General features: G+C 41.3%; 1 protein-coding gene across 1 annotated transcript in view; it reads right to left on the bottom strand.

Annotated features, from left to right (window-relative positions):
* Positions 1–19,436, bottom strand: part of LOC111951994 (adhesion G protein-coupled receptor A3-like) — a 150,349-nt gene that overhangs the window by 77,943 nt on the left and 52,970 nt on the right. Inside the window, exon 2 of the mRNA XM_023970395.3 lies at positions 15,740–15,811. Coding sequence (XP_023826163.2) covers positions 15,740–15,811 — 72 coding nt within the window. The remainder of the gene's footprint in view (positions 1–15,739; positions 15,812–19,436) is intronic.

The raw sequence follows: 19,436 nt of genomic DNA on the forward strand, positions 1-19,436 counted from the left end.
AGGTTAATAAATCCTACAGTCACATGATCCCTTGAATATGTATATATATTTTTTAATCCATTGTGAACAAAATTGCACTTGGCCCGCACTGGAAAGAAATGTGCTCATTTATCTAGGCCTATGCCAACAGCGCGAGACAATGCTTAATTTATTATAACCATTACAGTTAACAAATTCTTATTGCTAAACTGCCCTATATATATATTCAGTCAATAAAAACGTGCCGTTGAAGATTAATTTAATTTATGAAACCGTAATATCAACTGGTTATAGTTTAACGTGGAACACAATCTTCAAAAAGCAGTAACCTCAGCAGTGGCGCTCGCTTGTAGAAGCCTATGGCTGTGCTTTGTTAATTTAGCATACAAGATGCTCTTATTTCCCGAGTCCTTATCAGAGTCAAGATACCAATTTMAAAACAGAATAAAATAGAACAGAATGTTTTTCCAAATGAAAAAAAGTTGCCTCTGCGATGTGATGCACATATCGAGTCTGGGGCAGTTATTCTCAAAGAGTGCTCATTTGAAAAGGGCTCAATTTAGTGCGTTGAACCCATTTTTTCAGGGTTACAAGACGAAAGCTGTCTTKTTTTCGATATACAGATATACGATTTAGTTTATTCTGCCTGTTCTTCGGAAGTTTAAACATGGATTCATAATTCCACATTGAACACCGAATGGTGATGAATTACGGCTACGATATCCGTTTGATGAGGAGGCCTAGGCTAAATGATTCTGATAAAAATACGCTCTTTGTCTTTATTAAACTAATGTTTTGTGTATTTTCAGTGTGGAACCAGTCTATGGTTTGGGGGGGTTTTAGCCTAGGCTAACCAATTCTAAATGGCAACTGCAGCTCAATCAATCAACCAGTCCATTTTGAATTTGTGATAAAACTATCTTCATTTGGAAAGGACTTTGGCTTGTGTATCCCATCAGTTAGACTGGAGTTGGTGAGCGCACTCAGCACACTGGTTGTGTGTAGGGAGCGATCGGAACGCAATTGAGTGAATGAGACATGGAAGGGAAAGTGAATTTAGGGTGAAGAATTGTGTGGCGCTTGGCTTGGTTTCTTTTTTGTTGTGCCCCGCAAATGCACATGTAGAAATGGAACACTTGACACCATTTTTGAAGAATTGGGCGAAAATTTCCCTTTCCGGTTCAGGCAGCCACAAAGCACATTCCACCAAATAGTTTAGATGTACTTGAAAAATGGGATCTCTGGTTAAAGCGTTGACGCTCATTTGCATAGTTGATTACTCATGCCCATCCCTAGTTCAGAATCTGTTGCTATATTGCTCATATATACATATATATACACAGCCAGGCAGAGTGATTTGTCCTTCAAGGATCTGGAATACATTCATTAATCAATATCCAAGGAGACACTACCTTAAAGAGGTGTGGGAAAATGTCAGTATGTCTCCAACAGAAAACAATAAGAGCAAACTTTAGAGGACAAGTCACCCTCCTGGCATACATTTACAGAGTGAMAAATGGCAGTCGCCACCCTGCATTCTGATGACGTCCCAGAGGTGAGGTCATCTCGCTCTACTCCATCTCTCTGCCTCTCGTCACTTATCTACTCATCATGTCACAAAGGAAATGTTGGTCAAGGTTTTAACTGAGTGGCCAAAACAATGTTCTCTCTTCAGTAAATGGCTGTTGGGCAGTCAATGCAGATTGATTTATGGCACATACTATCACATACAGTGCCTTCAGAAAGTATTTAGACTTTTTTTTTCACTTTTTACATATTTTTTTTTGCGTTAAAAAGTGGGATTAAAATTGAGTTTTTTTTGTCATTTTTGCCACAGGAATGAAGACCCAGAGTTACCTCTTCTGCAGAGGATAAGTTTATTAGAGTTACCATCCTCAGAAAGCCCAAATAAATGCTTCACAGAGTTCAAGTAACAGACACGTCTCAACATCAAGTGTTCAGAAGAGACCGCGTGAATCAGGCCTTCATGGTCGAATTGCTGCAAAGAAACCACTACTAAAGGTCACCAATAAGATGAAGAGACTTGCTTGGGCCAAGAGCAATGGACATTAGACCGCTGGAAATCTGTCGTTTGGTCTGATGAGTCCAAATGTACGATTTTTGGTTCCAACCGCCGTGTCTTTGTGAGACTTTGAGTTGGTGAACGGATGATCTGTTGTTCCCACCGTAAAGCATGCTGGTGACACTGTCAGCGGTTTATTTAGAATTCAAGGCACACTTAACCAGCATGGCTACCACAGCATTCTGCAGCGATAAGCCATCCCATCTGGTTTGCGCTTAGTGGGACTATCATTTGTTTTTCAACAGGACAATGACCCAACACACCTCCAGGTTGTGTACGGACTATTTGACCAAGAAGGAGAGTGATGGATTGCTGCATTAGATGACCTGGCCTCCACAATCACCTGATCTCAAACCAATTGAGAATTTATTTTGATGAGTTGGACCGCAGAGTGAAGAAAAAGCAGCCAACAAGTGCTCAGCATATGTGGGAACTCCTTCAAGACTGTTGGAAAAGCATTCCAGGTGAAGTTGGTTAAAAAAATGCCAAGAGTGTGCAAAGCTGACATCAAGGCAAAGGGTGGCTAAAATATAAAATATATTTTGATTTGTTTAACACTTTTTTGGTTACTACAGTACATGATTCCATATGAGTTATTTCATAGTATGGATGTCTTCACTAGTATTCTACAATGTTAACCTCATGAGTCAATACATGTTAGAATCACATTGTGTTCCATTTGCACATGTGCAGCAATTACAGCTGTGAATCTTTCTGGGTAACTCTCTAAGAGCTTTCTATACCTGGATTGTACAATATTTGCACATTAAAATTCTTAAAGCTCTGTCAAGTTGGTTGTTGATCATTGCTAAAAAAACATTTTCAGGTCTTGCCATAGATTTTCAAGTAGATTTAAGTCAAAATTGTAACTCGGCCACTCAGGAACATTCACTGTCTTCTTCGTAAGCAACTCCAGTGAAGATCTGGCCTTGTGTTTTACATTATTGTCCTGCTGAAAGATGAATTCATCTCCCAGTGTCTTGTGGAAAGCAGACTGAACCAGGTTTTCCTCCATGATTTTGCTTGTGCTTAGCTCCATTCTGTTAATTTTTTATCCTGAAAAACTCCACAGTCCTTAATGATTACAAACATACCCATAACATGATGCAGCCACTACTATGCTTGAAAATATGGAGAGTGGTACTCAGTAACGTGTRGTATTAGATTTGGCCCAAACATAATACTTTGTATTCAGTACAGAATGTGAATTTCTTTGCATATTTCTTTGCAGTATTACTCTAGTGCCTTGAATATTGTTATTCTGTTAAAAGTCTTCTTTATTTTCACTCAGTCAATTAGGTTAGTATTGTGGAGTAACTACAATGTTATTGATCCATCCTCAGTTTTCTCCTATCTAAGCCAATAAGTCCGTAACTGTTTTAAAGTCACCATGCTGAAATCCCTGAGTGGTTTCCTTCGTCTATGGCAACTGAGTTAGGAAGGACGGCTATATCTTTGTAGTGACTTGGTGTATCAAAAGAGTAATTTATAACTTCACCATGCTCAAAGTGATATTCAGTGTCTGCATTTTTTAAAACCCATTTACCAATAGGGGCCCTTCTTTGCGAGCCATTGGAAAACTTCCCTGGTCTTCGTGTTTGAATCTGTGTTTGAGATTCACTGCTGGACTGGGGGACCTTACAGACAATTGTATGTGTGGGGTAAAGAAAATAGGTAGTCATTCAAAAATCATATTAAACACTATTATTGCACATGCAACTTATTATGTGACTTGTTAAGCCAACTCCTAAACTTACAGTTGAAGTCGGAAGTTTACATACACCTTAGCCAAATACATTTAAACTCAGTTTTTAACAATTCCTGACATTTAATAATAGTAAAAACTCACTGTCTTAGGTCAGTTAGGATCACCACTTTATTTTAAGAATGTGAAATGTCAGAATAATAGCAGAGAGAAATATTTCTTTCAGCTTTTATTTCTTTCATCACATTCCCAGTGGGTCAGAAGTTTACATAAACTCAATTAGTATTTGGTAGCATTGCCTTTAAATTGTTTAACTTGGGTCAAACGTTTCGGGTAGCCTTCCACAAGCTTCCTACAATAAGTTAGGTGAATTTTGGCCCATTCCTCCTGACAGAGCTGGTGTAACGGAGTCAGGTTTGTAGGCCTCCTTGCCCACACATGCTTTTTCAGTTCTGCCCACACATTTTCTATCAGATTGAGGTCAGGGCTTTGTGATGGCCACTCCAATACCTTGACTTTGTTGTCCTTAAGCCATTTTGCCACAACTTTGGAAGTATGCTTGGGGTCATTGGGCGTTTAGAAGACCCATTTGTGACCAAGCTTTAACTTCCTGACTGATGTCTTGAGATGTTGCTTCAATATATCCACATCATTTTCTTTCAACATGATGCCATCTATTTTGTGAAGTGCACCAGTCCCTCCTGCAGCAAAGCACCCCCACAACATGATGCTGCCACCCCCGTGGTCATTAATGCCAAACTGTTCTATTTTTGTTTCATCAGACCAGAGGACATTTCTCAAAAAAGTACGATCTTTGTCCCCATTTGCAGTTGCAAACCGTAGTCTGGCTTTTTTATGGCGGTTTTGGAGCAGTGGCTTCTTCCTTGCTGAGCGGCCTTTCAGGTTCTGTCGATATAGGACTTGATTAACTGTGGATATAGATACTTTTGTACCTGTTTCCTTCAGCATCTTCACAAGGTCTTTTGCAGTTGTTCTAGGATTGATTTCCAKTTTTCGTACCAAAGTACGTTCATCTCTAGGAGACAGAACACGTCTCCTTCCTGAGCGGTATGACGGCTGTGTGGTCCCATGGTGTTTATACTTGCGTACTATTGTTTGTACAGATGAACGTTGTACCTGCAGGTGTTTGGAAATTGCTCCCAAAGATGAACCAGACTTGTGGAGGTCTACAATTTTTTTTCTGAGGTCTTGGCTGATTTCTTTTGATTTGCCCATGATGTCAAGCAAAGAGGCACTGAGTTTGAAGTTAGGCCTTGAAATACATCCACAGGTACACCTCCAATTGACTCAAATGATGTCAATTAGCCTATCAGAAGCTTCTAAAGCCATGACATCATTTCCTGGAATTTTCCAAGCTGTTTAAAGGCACAGTCAACTTAGTGTATGTAAACGTCTGACCCACTGGAATTGCGATACAGTGAATTATAAGTGAAATAATCTGTCTGTAAACAATTGTTGAAAAAATTACTTGTGTCATGCACAAAGTAGATGTCCTAACCGACTTGCCAAAACAAGAGTTTGTTAACAAGACATTTGTGGAGTGGTTGAAAAACAAGTTTTAATGACTCCAACCTAAGTGTATGTACACTTCCGACTTCAACTGTATTTATSCTTGCCACAACAAAGGGGTTGAATACTTATTTCCTCAAGACAGTTCAGCTTTTCATTTKTTATTAATTTGTAAAAAGCAAAAGCAAAATATAATTCCCCTTTGACATTATGGGGCATTGRGTGTYGGCCACCGACAAAAAATCTAATGTGGGAAAAGGTCAAGGGTGTCATGTCTYCTCCCGCTCCTCCCCTCCGGCTTTCGAKGTCGCTGGTTTACTAACCACCGGCTAACCAACAATCATCACGCGCACCTGGCATCAAACCTTATTCACAGTAGGGATGGTGCCAGGATTCCTCCAGACGTGACACTTGGAATTCAGGTCAAATAGTTTAATCTTGGATTCATCAGACCAGAGAATCTTCTTTCTTATAGTCTGGGAGTCTTTAGATGCCTTTTGGCAAACTCCAAGCGGGCTGTCATGTCCCTTTTACTGAGGAGTGGCTTCCATCCGGCCACTCTACCAAAAAGGCCATATCCACAGAGAAACCCCAGAGCTCTGTCAGAGTGACCATCGGGTTCTTGATCACCTCACTGACCAAGGCCCTTCTCCCCCGATTGCTCAGTTTGGCCGGGCGGCCAGCTCTAGGGAGAGTCTTGGTGGTTCCAAACTTCTTCCATTTAATAATGATGGAGGCCACTGTGTTCTTGCGGACCTTCAATGCTGCAGACATTTTTTGGTACCCTTCCCCAGATCTGTGCCTCGACACAATCCTGTCTCTGAGCTCTACGGACAATTCCTTTGACCGCATGGCTTGGTTTTTACTTTGACATGCACTGTCATCTGTGGGACCTTACATAGACAGGTGTGTGCCTTTCCAATTCATGTCCAATCAATTGAATTTACCATAGGTGGATTCCAATCAAGTTGTAGGAACATCTCAAGGATGATCAATGGCAACAGGATCCACCTGAGCTCAGTTTCGTGTCTCATAGCAAAGGGTCTGAATACTTATGTAAATATCATATTTCTGTTACTGTTAACGCTTTGTCATTATGGGGTATTGTGTGTAGATTGCTGAGGATTTTAAAAATTTAATCTATTTTAGAATATGGCTGTAACGTAACAAAATGTGGAAGAAGTCAAGGGTCTGAATACTTTCCGAAGGCACTGTACATTCGGAATGTACTCAGACCCCTTGACTTCTTCCACATTTTGTTACGTTACAGCCATATTCTATAATTTATATTTAAAAAATCATACATTTCAACAAACCTTTAAAAACATTTTGCACAACATTATTTTATTTTATTAAGTCTACCTGTCACACCCTGATCTGTTTCACTTGTCTTTGTGTTTGTCTCCACCCCCCTCCAGGTATCGCCAATTTGCCCCATTATCCCTTGTGTATTTATACCTGTGTTCTCTGTTTCTCTGTTCCCAGTTTGTCTTGTCTTCTCAGGTCTTACCAGCATGCTTTCCCATCTTCCTGTTTCTCATGTTCTGTTTCCTAGTTTTTCCCGGTTCTGACCATTCTGCCTGCCCTGACCCCAAGCCTGCCTGCCATCCTGTACCTGCCTGACTCTGACCTGATCACAAACCTCTGCCTGTCCTCGACCTGCCCTTTGCCTGCCCCGTGTTTTAATAAATTATCTGAGAACTGTACTATCCGCCTCCCGTATCTGCATCTGGGTCATATCCTGAGTCATGATACTACCTGTGGTAAATTCAATTGATTGGACATGATTTGGAAAGGCACACACCTGCCTATATAAGGCCCACAGTTGACAGTGCATGTCAGAGGAAAAACCAAAGTTATGAGGTTGAAGGAATTGTCCGTAGAGCTCCGAGAGAGGATTTTGTCGAGAAACAGATCTGGGGAAGGGTACCAGAAAATGTATCCAGCATTGAAGATCCCCAAGAACTCCATTATTCTTAAATGGAATAAGTTTGGAAGCACTAAGACTCTTCCTACAGCTAACCTCCCGGCCAAACTGAGCAATCAGGGGGGAAGTGCGTGGTCAGGGAGGTGACCAAGAATCTGATGGTCAGTCTAACAGAGCTCCAGAGTTCCTCCGTGAAGATGGGTGAACCTTCCAGAAGGACAACCATCTCTGCTGCACTCCACCAATCAGGCCTTTATGGTAGAGTTGCCAGACGGAAGCCACTACTCAGTAAAAGACACAGGACAGCCCACTTGGAGTTTTCCAAAAGCCACCTAAAGACTCTCAAACCATGAGAAACAAGATTCTTTGGCCTGAATGCCAAGCCTGCTACATGCTACTTAGGTCATACTATTACTGAATTCTCAATGTGACGACATAGGATTCAAGGAAATGTAATTATATGGAATGGGGATAGTTTACATTGTGGGAAAGCATTGAACTGGTAAATCGTCAAKTCATGACATATGTATGGTGTGCTTTGTTCATATGCATSCTATAAATCTGACCCACTTTGACATATAATGAGCCCAGGCCACCACCCAACACATCTCTTCTCTGATGTGGTGAAAGATATCTACATATTGCAGCATGGGTGACATAAAAGGCAAAAGGATTGCAACGAACATAAATCTCAATTTTGAGCAAGTGGTTGCAAATATATGCCAATCAATGGTACATAGGCAGCAGCTCAATAATCATACCATGATATCATCTTCAAAACGATCAGAACCATATTCCATGCCCTCAAATTAGTGAGTAATCACCAGGAAATGTGCTGTATAATCATCAGCCCAGTGTCATTCTAATATGTCCAACTACCTCTGCTCCTCTTCCAGTTCCAGGGTACAGTAATGGGACACTCTGTTACACTCACAGTGGTAGAGTCCACACAACACAGCAGCACAGATGGTGCATGCATGCCAGACCCTCAAATGCTTGAGTAACCAAGCAATATGCTGCATAATCATCAGCTCAGCCTCATCCTAATGTGTCTAGATACATCCTCTTTRTTCCAGATCCAGGGTACAGTAATGAGGACTCTGGTCACAGTGTGGTAGAGTAGCATCACAGACTGTGCTGGGTAAGCTTGTTAGTCAGCACCACGGCCCTCTGGGTGCCAAACGGCAGACTTTGCAACAGCTGGCCGCCACAGCCCACTCACTAAGGGCACCTGCAAGCAGTGCTTTGGCACCCACCGCTCGTAAGAGCACAGGCGGCAGGCGCTGCCAATAGCTACAGCTGGCAGCCATGAGGTCAAAAGTCACAGAATAGATGAAGAACCTTGACCTGGATCTGGACCAGTAGCTATTGTCTATSCATCAAATCAGCGGGGTATATCATCAGAGGGTCAGTCCTTAATGGCACAACTCAATCACACTGAGACCGATGACATCATTCTCTAAACAGTACAGGGAGGGTCATCATTAAAAGACATGAGGGATAAAGAAAMGGATTACTCATCAAATTGGAATGGAATGTCAAGGGTTAAGCACGAAACAGGATTCTACGACATCCAGTAGAGACACTGTATGCAACATTGAATATTAACCAGTGTGTGATCGCTGGAAGATTATTCGTAATGTTGRAGAGCAGTGGTTCCCAAACTTTTTATAGTCCCGTACCCCTATAAACAGTCAACCTCCAGCTGTGTACCCCCTCTTGCACCAGGGTCAGCGCACTCTCAAATGTTGTTTTTCGCCATCATTATAAGCCTGACACACTATACGATACATTTATTAAACATAAGAATGAGAGTGAGTTTTTGTCACAAACCGGCTCGTGGGAAGTGACAAAGAGCTCTTATAGGACCAGGGCACAAATAATAATAATCAATAATTTTGCTCTATATTTAGCCATCTTACATATAAAACCTTATTTGTTCATCAAAAATGGTGAATAACTCACCACAGGTTAATGAGAAGGGTGTGCTTGAAAGGATGCACATAACTCTGCAATGTTGGGTTGTATTGGAGAGAGTCTCAGTCTTAAATCCTTTCCACACAGTCTGTGCCTGTATTTAATTTTCATGCTAGTGAGGGCCGAGAATCCACTCTCACATAGGCACGTGGTTGCAAAGGGCATCAGTGTCTTAACAGCATGATTTGCCAAGGCAAGAAACTCTGAGCGCTGCCCAATCCAGAAATCTGGCAGTGGGTTCTGATTAAATACAATTTTCACAGAACCGCTTGTTGCAATTTCGATGAGGCCCTCTTGTTCAGATATCGGTAAGTGGACTAGAGGCAGGGTATGAAAGGGATAATGAATCCAGTTGTTTGTGTCATCCGTTTCGGGAAAGTACCTGCGTAATTGCGCACCCAACTCACTCAGGTGCTTCGCTATATCACATTTGACATTGTCTGTAAGCTTGAGTTCATTTGCACACCAAAAATCATACAATGATGGAAAGACCTGTGGGTTGTCCTTGCTAATGTAGACAGAGAAGAGCTCCAACTTCTTAATCATAGCCTCAATTTTGTCCCGCACATTGAAAATAGTTGTGGAGAGTCCCTGTAATCTTAGTTTCAGATCATTCAGGCGAGTAAAAACATCACKKAGATAGGCCAGTCGTGTGAGAAACTCGGCATCATGCAAGCGGTCAGACAAGTGAAAATGATGGTAAGTAAAGAAAACTTTAAGCTTGTCTCTCAATAAAAAAAAACATGTCAATACTTTGCCCCTTGATAACCAGCGCAATTCTGTATGGTGTAAAAGCGTTACATGGTCGCTGCCCATATCATTGCATAGAGCAGAAAATACACAAGAGTTCAGGGGCCTTGCATTAACAAAGTTAACCATTTTCACTGTAGTGTCCAAAATGTATTTCAAGCTGTCAGGCATTCCCTTGGCAGCAAGAGCCTCTCAGTGGATGCTGCAGTGTACCCAAGTGGCATCGGGAGCAACTGCTTGCACACGCGTTACCACTCCACTATGTCTCCCTGTCATGGCTTTTGCACCAACACATCTAGACCACCAAAGTCCATTTGATGTCACAAAGCTGTCCAGTACTTTAAAAATATCCTCTCCTGTTGTCCTGGCTTGCAGTGGTTTGCAGAAGAGCCTGTCTTCCTTAATTGACCCCCCATAAACGTAATGGACATGTACTAGGAGCTCTGCCAGGCCAGCCACGTCTGTTGACTCATCCAGCTGTAACTCATAGAATTCACTGGCTTGTATGCGAAGCAGTTATTGTTTCAAAACATCTCCTGCCATGTCACTGATGCGTCGTGAAACAGTGTTGTTTGATGAAGTCATTGTCTGTTTAGTTTTTGGCCTTTTCCCCCAGCATTGTCCCAGCCATATCCGCGGCAGCAGGAAGAATTAAGTCCTCCACAATAGTATGGGGCTTGCCTGTCCTAGCCACTCAGTAGCTCACCATATAACACGCTTCTAGCCCTTTCTTATTAATGGTATCTGTTGCTTTTATACATGTCTTACTACTCGAAAGTCGTCTTAATTCTAGCAAAAAAAAATCACGTGGCTTATTTTCCAAATTGGCATGTTTTGTTTCTGAATGTCTGCGTTTCATTGAGTTGTGAGATAGTACTTTTGTACATATATCCCACTGTGGCTGAGGAAAGGCACTACTCCCAATATAAGTGAACCCCAAATCAATGTAGTTCTCATCACATTTGCGCCTCTTCGATGATCCAACGTCCCTGTCTGTTGTTCGGTGCTTTCCCGGGTAAGGGGGCAGTAGCTCTTCAGCTGCATCAGATTCACAACTGTCAGTGTCCACGCTAGCTGGGCTAACAACAAATGTAGAATTACTGATGCTAGCATTGGATGTGCTCGTGGAGCAGAACAATTTGTGTTGTCGACAGGTGCAGGCCCTACTTTTCTTTACCATTTATCCATTTTCGAGCAAATGGAATGAGCAGCAGCTACGTTTGGCTACATACTGACTGTTAGTGGAATTGCCGCAAGAGAGTAATGGTTAATGTGATTGGATGTTAATTATTTGACTAGGCTACCTGTATTTGACATTGTGTTGTTATTTCGCTGAACACTACACACTATTTTTATTTTTGGCAGTGAAATGAGACTACTCAGGCAAGAAAAAAACCTCACCCAAATGTATAGCCCCATTAGAAAATATAAATGGACTGTTTGAAAATGTGAAAAAAATAAAAAAATAAAAAACTTTAAAAATGTAAATGTCAATTACATTTTTATTTGGCGTACCCCCAATGGCATTGCGCATACCCCTGGGGGTAAATTATAATTTTCCCCCTCATCAATCTACACACAATACCCCATAATGACAAAGCAAAAAGAGGTTTTTAGAAGTTCTTGTAAAAAAATGTAAGTATTCAGACCCTTTACTCAGAACTTTGTTGAAGCACCATTGGCAGCGATTACAGCCTCCAGTCTTCTTGGGTATGACGCTACAAGCTTGGCACACCAGTATTTGGGGAGTTTCTCCCATTCTTCTCTACAAATACTCTCAAGCTCTATCAGGTTATATGGGGAGCGTTGCTGCACAGCTATTTTCAGTCCTCTCCAGAAATGTTCGATCGGGTTCAAGTCCAGGCTCTGGCTGGGCCACTCAAGGACATTCCGAGACTTGTCCCGAAGTCACTTGTGCGTTGTCTTGGCTGTGTGCTTAGGGTCATTGTCCTGTTGGAAGATGAACCTTCGCTCCAGTCTGAGGTTTTGAGCGCACTGGAGCAGGTTTTTGTCAAGGATCTCTTCATACCTTGCTCCGTTCATCTTTACCTCAATGCTGACTAGTCTCCCAGTCCCTGCATCCTCACAGCATGATGCTGCCACCACCACGCTTCACCGTAGGGATGGTGTAAGGTTTCCTCCAGATGTGATGCATGGCATTCAGACCAACGAGTTTAATTCTGGTTTCATCAGACCAGAGAATCTTGTTTCTCATGGTCTGAGAGTCTTCAGGTGCCTTTTGGCAAACTCCAAGAGGGCAGTTTTGTGCCTTTTGCTGTAGAGTGGTTCCCGTCTGGCCACTAACATAAAGGCCTGATTGGTAGAGTGCTGCAGAGATGGTTTTCCTTCTGGAAGGTTCTCCCATCTCCACAAAGGATCTCTAGAGCTCTGTCAGAGTGACCATCGGGTTCTTGGTCACCTCCCTGACCAAGGCCCTTCTCCCCCGATTGCTCAGTTTGGCTGGGCGGCCAGCTCTAGGAAGAGTCTTGGTGGTTCCAAACTTCTTCCATTTAAGAATGATGGAGGCCACTGTGTTCTCTGGAAACTTCAATGCTACAGAAATGTTTTGGTACCCTTCCCCAGATCTGTGCCTCGACACAATCCTGTTCTTGGAGCCCTACGGACAATTCCTTTGACCTCATGGCTTGGTTTTTTGCTCTGACATGACTGTCAACTGGGACCTTATATAGACAGGTGTGTGCCTTTCCAAATCATGTCCAATCAATTGAATTCACCACAAGTGGACTCCAAACAAGTTGTAGAAACATCTCAAGGATGATCAATGGAAACAGGATGCACCTGAGCTCAATTTCGAGTCTCATAGCAAAGGTCTGAATACTTATGTAAATAATGTATTTGTGTCTTTTCATTTTTTTAACATTTGCAAAAAATTCAAAAAACTGTTTTCGCTTGTCATTATGTGTTTATTATTTTATTATTTTTAAACATTTATTTTCACCTTTATTTACCAGGTAGGCCAGTTGAGAACAAGTTCTTATTTACAACTGCGACCTGGTCAAGATAAAGCAAAGCAGTGCGACAAAAACAACAGAGTTAGTTACACATGGGATAAACAAACYTACAGTCAATAACACAATAGAAAAATCTATGTACAGTGTGTGCAAATGTAGTAAGATTAGGGAGGTAAGGCAATAAATAGGCCATAGAGGCGAAATAATTACAATTTAGCAATTAAACACTGGAATGATAGATGTGCAAATTATGATGATGTGCAAGTAGAAATACTGGGGTGCAAAAGAGCAAAAAAAAAGAAATAACAYTATGGGGATGAGGTAGTTGGGCGTGCTATTTACAGATAGGCTGTGTACAGGTACAGTGATCGGTGTAGATTGCTGASGATTTGTAGTTATTTAATCCCTTTGAGATTAAGACTGTAATGTAACAACAACAAAAAATGTCAAGGGGTCTGAATACTTTCAGAAGGCACTGTATATATATACTGTATATATATACACACACATGTGATCCGTTTCAGGAAGTTAGGCATATCTCACACGTCAATACATCACAGGAGAGTCATTTGAACGTCTTCATTTTTTTCTTTTTTTTTATGTTTTGGCAGAAATGCCTTCTGGAACATGTGAACTTTCATGTGCCTTAATAACAAACTTGTATTCCATCTGTAAATACAAAGACAATGTTTTATTACAAGCCTAATTGATTTAAAAGATAGGTACCTTCCCGATAGCTATGATTGGCRTAGATAATTAATGGGCTGGACATGCCGGGAGATAKGTTTGGATTGGTCTGCCATATAGCWTGCTTCTGTCTATAACGTGAGCTGCTCAGTATGTGTTAATAGTCCTTTCTACCACAGCGTTTTTGAAAGATATAACGTGAGCCATCGAGAACTACAAAAGTTTTGCTACTTTTCTCAACAACATTGATGCCCTGAATTTAGCAGGCGCTATCGACAGATCAGTTCGAAAAAGTTGTGATGGGCTACTTTCTGCACACGCAACAGTGAGTGTGAACTGGAAGGACTTGACACACTGGCRAAAKAAGATGTASCTACAAACAAAACAGAGTTAAATGGTTKCAGTCTGCCGTGAAGCATTCATCCATGTATATGGGTAAGAGTCTAGCTACATTTTCAGATGTAGTTTCTAATTTTCTAATTTTGTCAGAAAGTTGTTTTCATTGCAAGTTAAAGCGTACTGTTAGCTAGCTAGCTAACATTAGCTTGCTGGCTCACTAGCTAACATTACATGTATGATCTGAGTAGTAATATTATTCGAATCAGAAACCCATTTGCATTGCTAGTTATAGCCTAATGTTAGCTAACCAACACTGAACCTAGTTGGTTAGCTTTAGCTTCCTGCAGATTCATACTCCAGCTATGACAATGTTTGTATTGGTAATAGTATGAGTTGGGATTATCCCGGTTCTTTGTTTAGCTAGCTAGCATAATCCCAACTCATACTACTACCAATACAAACATTACAAACATATAGCTAGCTAGCTATTTGTCTAAACAAAAGACTCCACTTCGCCAGATGATTACATGACCCATCAAGTTAGCCAGGTGTGTCTGGGGGTGATTAGGCCCCTCTATTGTATTTCATGAACACGTGTACATGTCTAGACAATAGTGACCCATCCATTTAGGTGGATGTGGCTGGGGGAGGTGGTTATATAATTTCCTTCACATGACCCATCAATTTAGACAAGTGTGTCTGGGTAAGTGTCATCTTATAATTATAAAATATTTATACAATATTTTTATCTGGACACTTTCCATTTTTGCATCTATGCAAGTAATAATTTCACTGTATCGTTTACACCTTCTGTATCCTGTGCATGTGACAAATAAACTTAGATTTTATTTGACATAGTGTGTGTTTACCAGAGATGGTAATGTGAAGAACAACATGACCTGCATCAAAGTCAGATTAGGATATAGGCCAAGTACTAGCTAACAGTGTATTTTTACCTGGAGTTTTTCCTTATTGTATGCTACTACTTTGACCACTTTCAGTCTTGAAATCATTGGTTATTTACTACACTACTCACTCTGTTTAGCACATGGCCCCACATGGGTATCCTTAAAGAGATGGGTGGGGCTAAGGCTTAAGAGGGAGTGAACGATGTTGAATGGGTGTAGAACAAAGTAAAGCTCTCCAGTAGGTGTACCAAAACARACAAGGGCCATTTTCTKAAAAGTGGGGTTACAAGTTTATCAACTTTCAAAGCAGATTGACTTTCCCATTTTTCCTCAATTGCAGTGTATGATATACCATCTCTAATTTTATCTACTGTAAATCCAATTTATCCAATGTAAAACACACCATTTCAAAATTTGCTACATGCTGTAGGACTGAATCCAGGTGGTGGGTCACATATATTATATATACTGTATATATGATATGATATACTTTATTGGCCACAAGGAGAAATTTGACTTAGAAATTAATTTGTATGCAGACCACGGTGACATCTCAACTGACAGCAGAGTTATCATCACAATCAGTGCCCCATCACATTACAAAGCCAAATTGTACCGACTTACAATTTATGTATTATGCATTTTAAGACATTGACTCAGGCAATTGAGGTTAAGTGTGGTGGCTTGAAGGTGGATGCAGTCAACGACTTGATTTGGGCTAGCATTAACAACAACCGCCCCTTGAGCGTTACCCTAGCTCCCATGGCTGTCCCTTTGCACTGTCCCTTCCACAGCGCAGGCAGGGTCATTTTCATGATGACAGCTATTATGGCTCAGGGGAGGACAAACAGAAAAATTCCCTGCAGCAGATGGCTTACTTACAGTTTCTCCAGGATTGTCAGGCCAAAGAAGGAGGCGTTTCTCAGTAGTGAGATCTTGTTGTTACTGAGAATCCTGTGGACAGAAGAGTGGAAAGGTGAACTGTGAGATGGTGACCTTAGGGACATATGAGTAAATACCACAGAAATACAACTCTGTGTGGTGATTTATAAACAAACGTCCAATAAATTATGCATCCTGTCAATAAATTGGTGAGAGATTTCTATTTATCTCTGATTAGATCGGCCGTAAATATCCAGTCTCGGACGCATTACGGTCTTATTTATGGCTGTTTGTGGTTAAAATAGGAAACGAACACTTCCGGTGTCAGAATATCACCCTTGGAGAACACACCTAATGCGTCGTATATTCAGCACAATTCAATCATCTACAACTACTACTATGAACCACAGACAAATCAATGATGTGCTCCACAGGGATATAGGCAATGCATTAAGATTTGCCCCAGGACCCAATGTGGATATCACTTTCTCTTATAGTTGAAATATGTATTTCAAGAGATACGATGCCTTCAATGGTTTTTTCAMRTCAGATTTACTCAAGGGGCATACAACACAGCATAAGCATAGCATATACAGTACCGGTCAAAAGTTTAGACACACCTACTCATTCAAAGGTTTGTCTTTATTTGTAGTATGTTATACATTGTACAATAATAGTGAAGACATCAAAACCATGAAATTACACATTTGGAATCATGTAGTAACCAAAAAAGTGTTAAACAAATAAAAACATATTTGATATTTGAGTAGCCACCCTTTGCGTTGATGACAGCTTTGCACATTCCTGGCATTCTCTCAACCAGATTCATGAGGAATGAATTTCCTGGAATGCATTTCAATTAACAGGTGTGCCTTGTTAAAAGTTAACTTGTGGAAATCCTTTCCTGCTTAATGCGTTTGAGCTAATCAGTTGTGTTGTGACAAGGTAGGGGAGATATACAGAAGATAGCCCTATTTGGTAAAAGACCAAGTCCATATTATGGCAAGAACAGCTCAAATAAGCAAAGAGAAACGACAGTCCACCCTTACTATAGGASATGAAGGTCAGTCAATATGAAACATTTCAAGAACGTTGTAAGTTTCTTCAAGTGCAGTCMGAAAAACCATCAAGCGCTATAATGAAACTGGCTCTCATGAGGACTGCCACAGGAAAGGAAGACCCAAAGTTACCTCTGCTGCAGAGGATAAGTTCATTAGAGTTACCAGCCTCAGAAATTACAGCCCAAACAAATGCTTCACAGAGTACAAGTAACAGACAAACCTCAACATCAACTGTTAAGAGGAGACTGCGTGAATCAGGCGTTCATGGTCGAATTGCTGAAAAGAAACCACTACTAAAGGATACCAATGAGAAGAAGAGACTTGCTTGGGCCAAGAAACACAAGCAATGGACATTAGACAGGTGGAAATCTGTCCTTTGGTCTGATGAGACCAAATTTGAGATTTTGGGTTCCAACCGCCATGTCTTTTTGAGACGCAGAGTAGGTGAACGGATGATCTCCGCATGTGTGGTTCCCACAGTGAAGCATGGAGGAGGAGGTGTGATGGTGTGGGGGTGCTTTGCTGGTGAAACTGTCTATGATTTATTTAGAATCCCATCTGGTTTGCGCTTAGTGGGATTATCATTTGTTTTTCAACAGGACAATGACCCAACACACCTTTAGGCTGTGTAAGTGCTATTTGACCAAGAAGGAGAATGATGGACTGCTGCATCAGATGACCTGGCCTCCATAATCCCCCAAACACAACCCAATTGAGATGGTTTGGGATGAGTTGGACCGCAGAGTGAAGGAAAAGCAGCCAACAAGTGCAAAGCTGTCATCAAGGTAAAGGGTGGTTACTTTGAAGAATCTSTAATATAAAATATATTTTGATTTGTTTAACACTTTTTTGCTTACTACATGATTCCATATGTGTTGTTTCATAGTTTTGATGCATTCACTATGATTCTTCAATGTATAAAATAGTAAAAAATAAAGAAAAATCCTTGAATGAGTAGGTGTGTCCAAACTTTTGACTGGTACTGTATATATACATATATGTATGTATGATATGTGTGTATTTGTTCATGTATTCATTCGGGTTCACAGTTCGGACCAAACCGAGGACCCCATACGAATGTGTCGGTAATACGTGTACCGTTACACCACTAGTCATAACACACTGAGCCTCCGGCATGCGTCCAGATAATCCACTATCACAGAAACACTGACACAAAAGCAAAGACGAATGCAGTGCACAGACACAGATACACACACACACACACACACACACACACACACTCATAGTGAAAAACAGTAGCTGTTCAGTCAATGTTGCATTTGGAGAGTCGAGAGGGACTCGTTAGGACAAAGACGGGGGTCTGTGTTACCTGCTGCTCTAGTGAAACAAACAAACATATCAGACAATATAAACTCCACACACACACACGGCAGTAAAAAAAGAAACCAGTCTTTGTCCAACAGCACGCACACCCTGCCTGCCAACACAGCATGGACAGTCCAGGAGCTCTGCAAAGTTTTCCCATTGATTTCCACTCCTGGGGAGGAATACAGAAGTACATTATTTTGACTTTGAATACTGAGATAACCAGTCCAACCCCTCTCTACTGGCCCTCCTTCCCCGCCTTCCCCTCCTTCCCCTCAGAGCTGTGGGCTAAAAGAGGARGAGTGTGTAATGATTGATGTCACGCTTGTTGTTCAGCCCAGATCCACATAATTTCAAATACACCTCAAAAGTCATTATTGGGGATTCATATCTGTTCAAATATTGATCGCTCTTGTCAGACCTTATATCATCCTGTCTGCTGCAGGGCTGGCCTGGCAGTATGACCATGCAGTGCGTGGTGGAGCATGGCAGTGAGTCTGCATTCAGACGGGACCTGCTGCTTTACATGCACGTCGCATTTGTCCTATCGGCACTCTCCTACAGACAGATGGCCAAGGTCAAATCACTCGCTCTTCTTCCTCCACCCCTTCTTTAACAAGGTAGTCTTCCTTCCACTCTKAAGAGTGATGGCAGAGGTCTGGTAAGAGTGGTAATTGGGATGTTCCCGAGTCACCTCCGTAGCGAGAGGGCAATTCTTTTGCCAGCAGGAATGTATCCTCCTTTCTAATGCCCCAGGATTAAACAGTTGGATCCCACAATGCATTGTGCTTAAAAGGCAAATTGCTAACCGACCAAGGCGGAGGGGCTGTGTGAAGTAGTTATGTTGGAAATGTCATGGTGTGGGATCCATACAGTGAAAATGGACACGCATTCATAAAAAAATATTATTCAAAGCACATTTTGAATGCATAAATACAGTGTCAAATTGCATTAAAGACCATTAATAGATACTGTGCAGAGCAAATGCATATGAACTTGGTCYACGGAGAGACAAGCTACTACATATTTTGCAAGTTGTGAGTTAAAAACTGGTCACCAAAAGAGTTTTGTCAGAAGTTTAAAGAGAAATTGTCCAGCTCCTAAAGTGTGAAACACACCGGGAATCTGACTGCCGTAAGGTACTTATCACAGTAGGAGGCCTTTCCTTCTCTTGCTAGAACAAAAGGTGTACCTACTTGATAGAGACGACCCTGACATTTCCACTTGTAGAATCACAATGCTCCARAGCGGCTGACAACTTGACTTTGAAGAGATTGGCTCAAAGTCCATAAAGCTTGAATGATTTGCAG

This window comes from Salvelinus sp. IW2-2015, linkage group LG25 (genome assembly GCF_002910315.2).
Source record: "Salvelinus sp. IW2-2015 linkage group LG25, ASM291031v2, whole genome shotgun sequence".
NCBI classification, from domain to species: Eukaryota; Metazoa; Chordata; class Actinopteri; order Salmoniformes; family Salmonidae; genus Salvelinus; species Salvelinus sp. IW2-2015.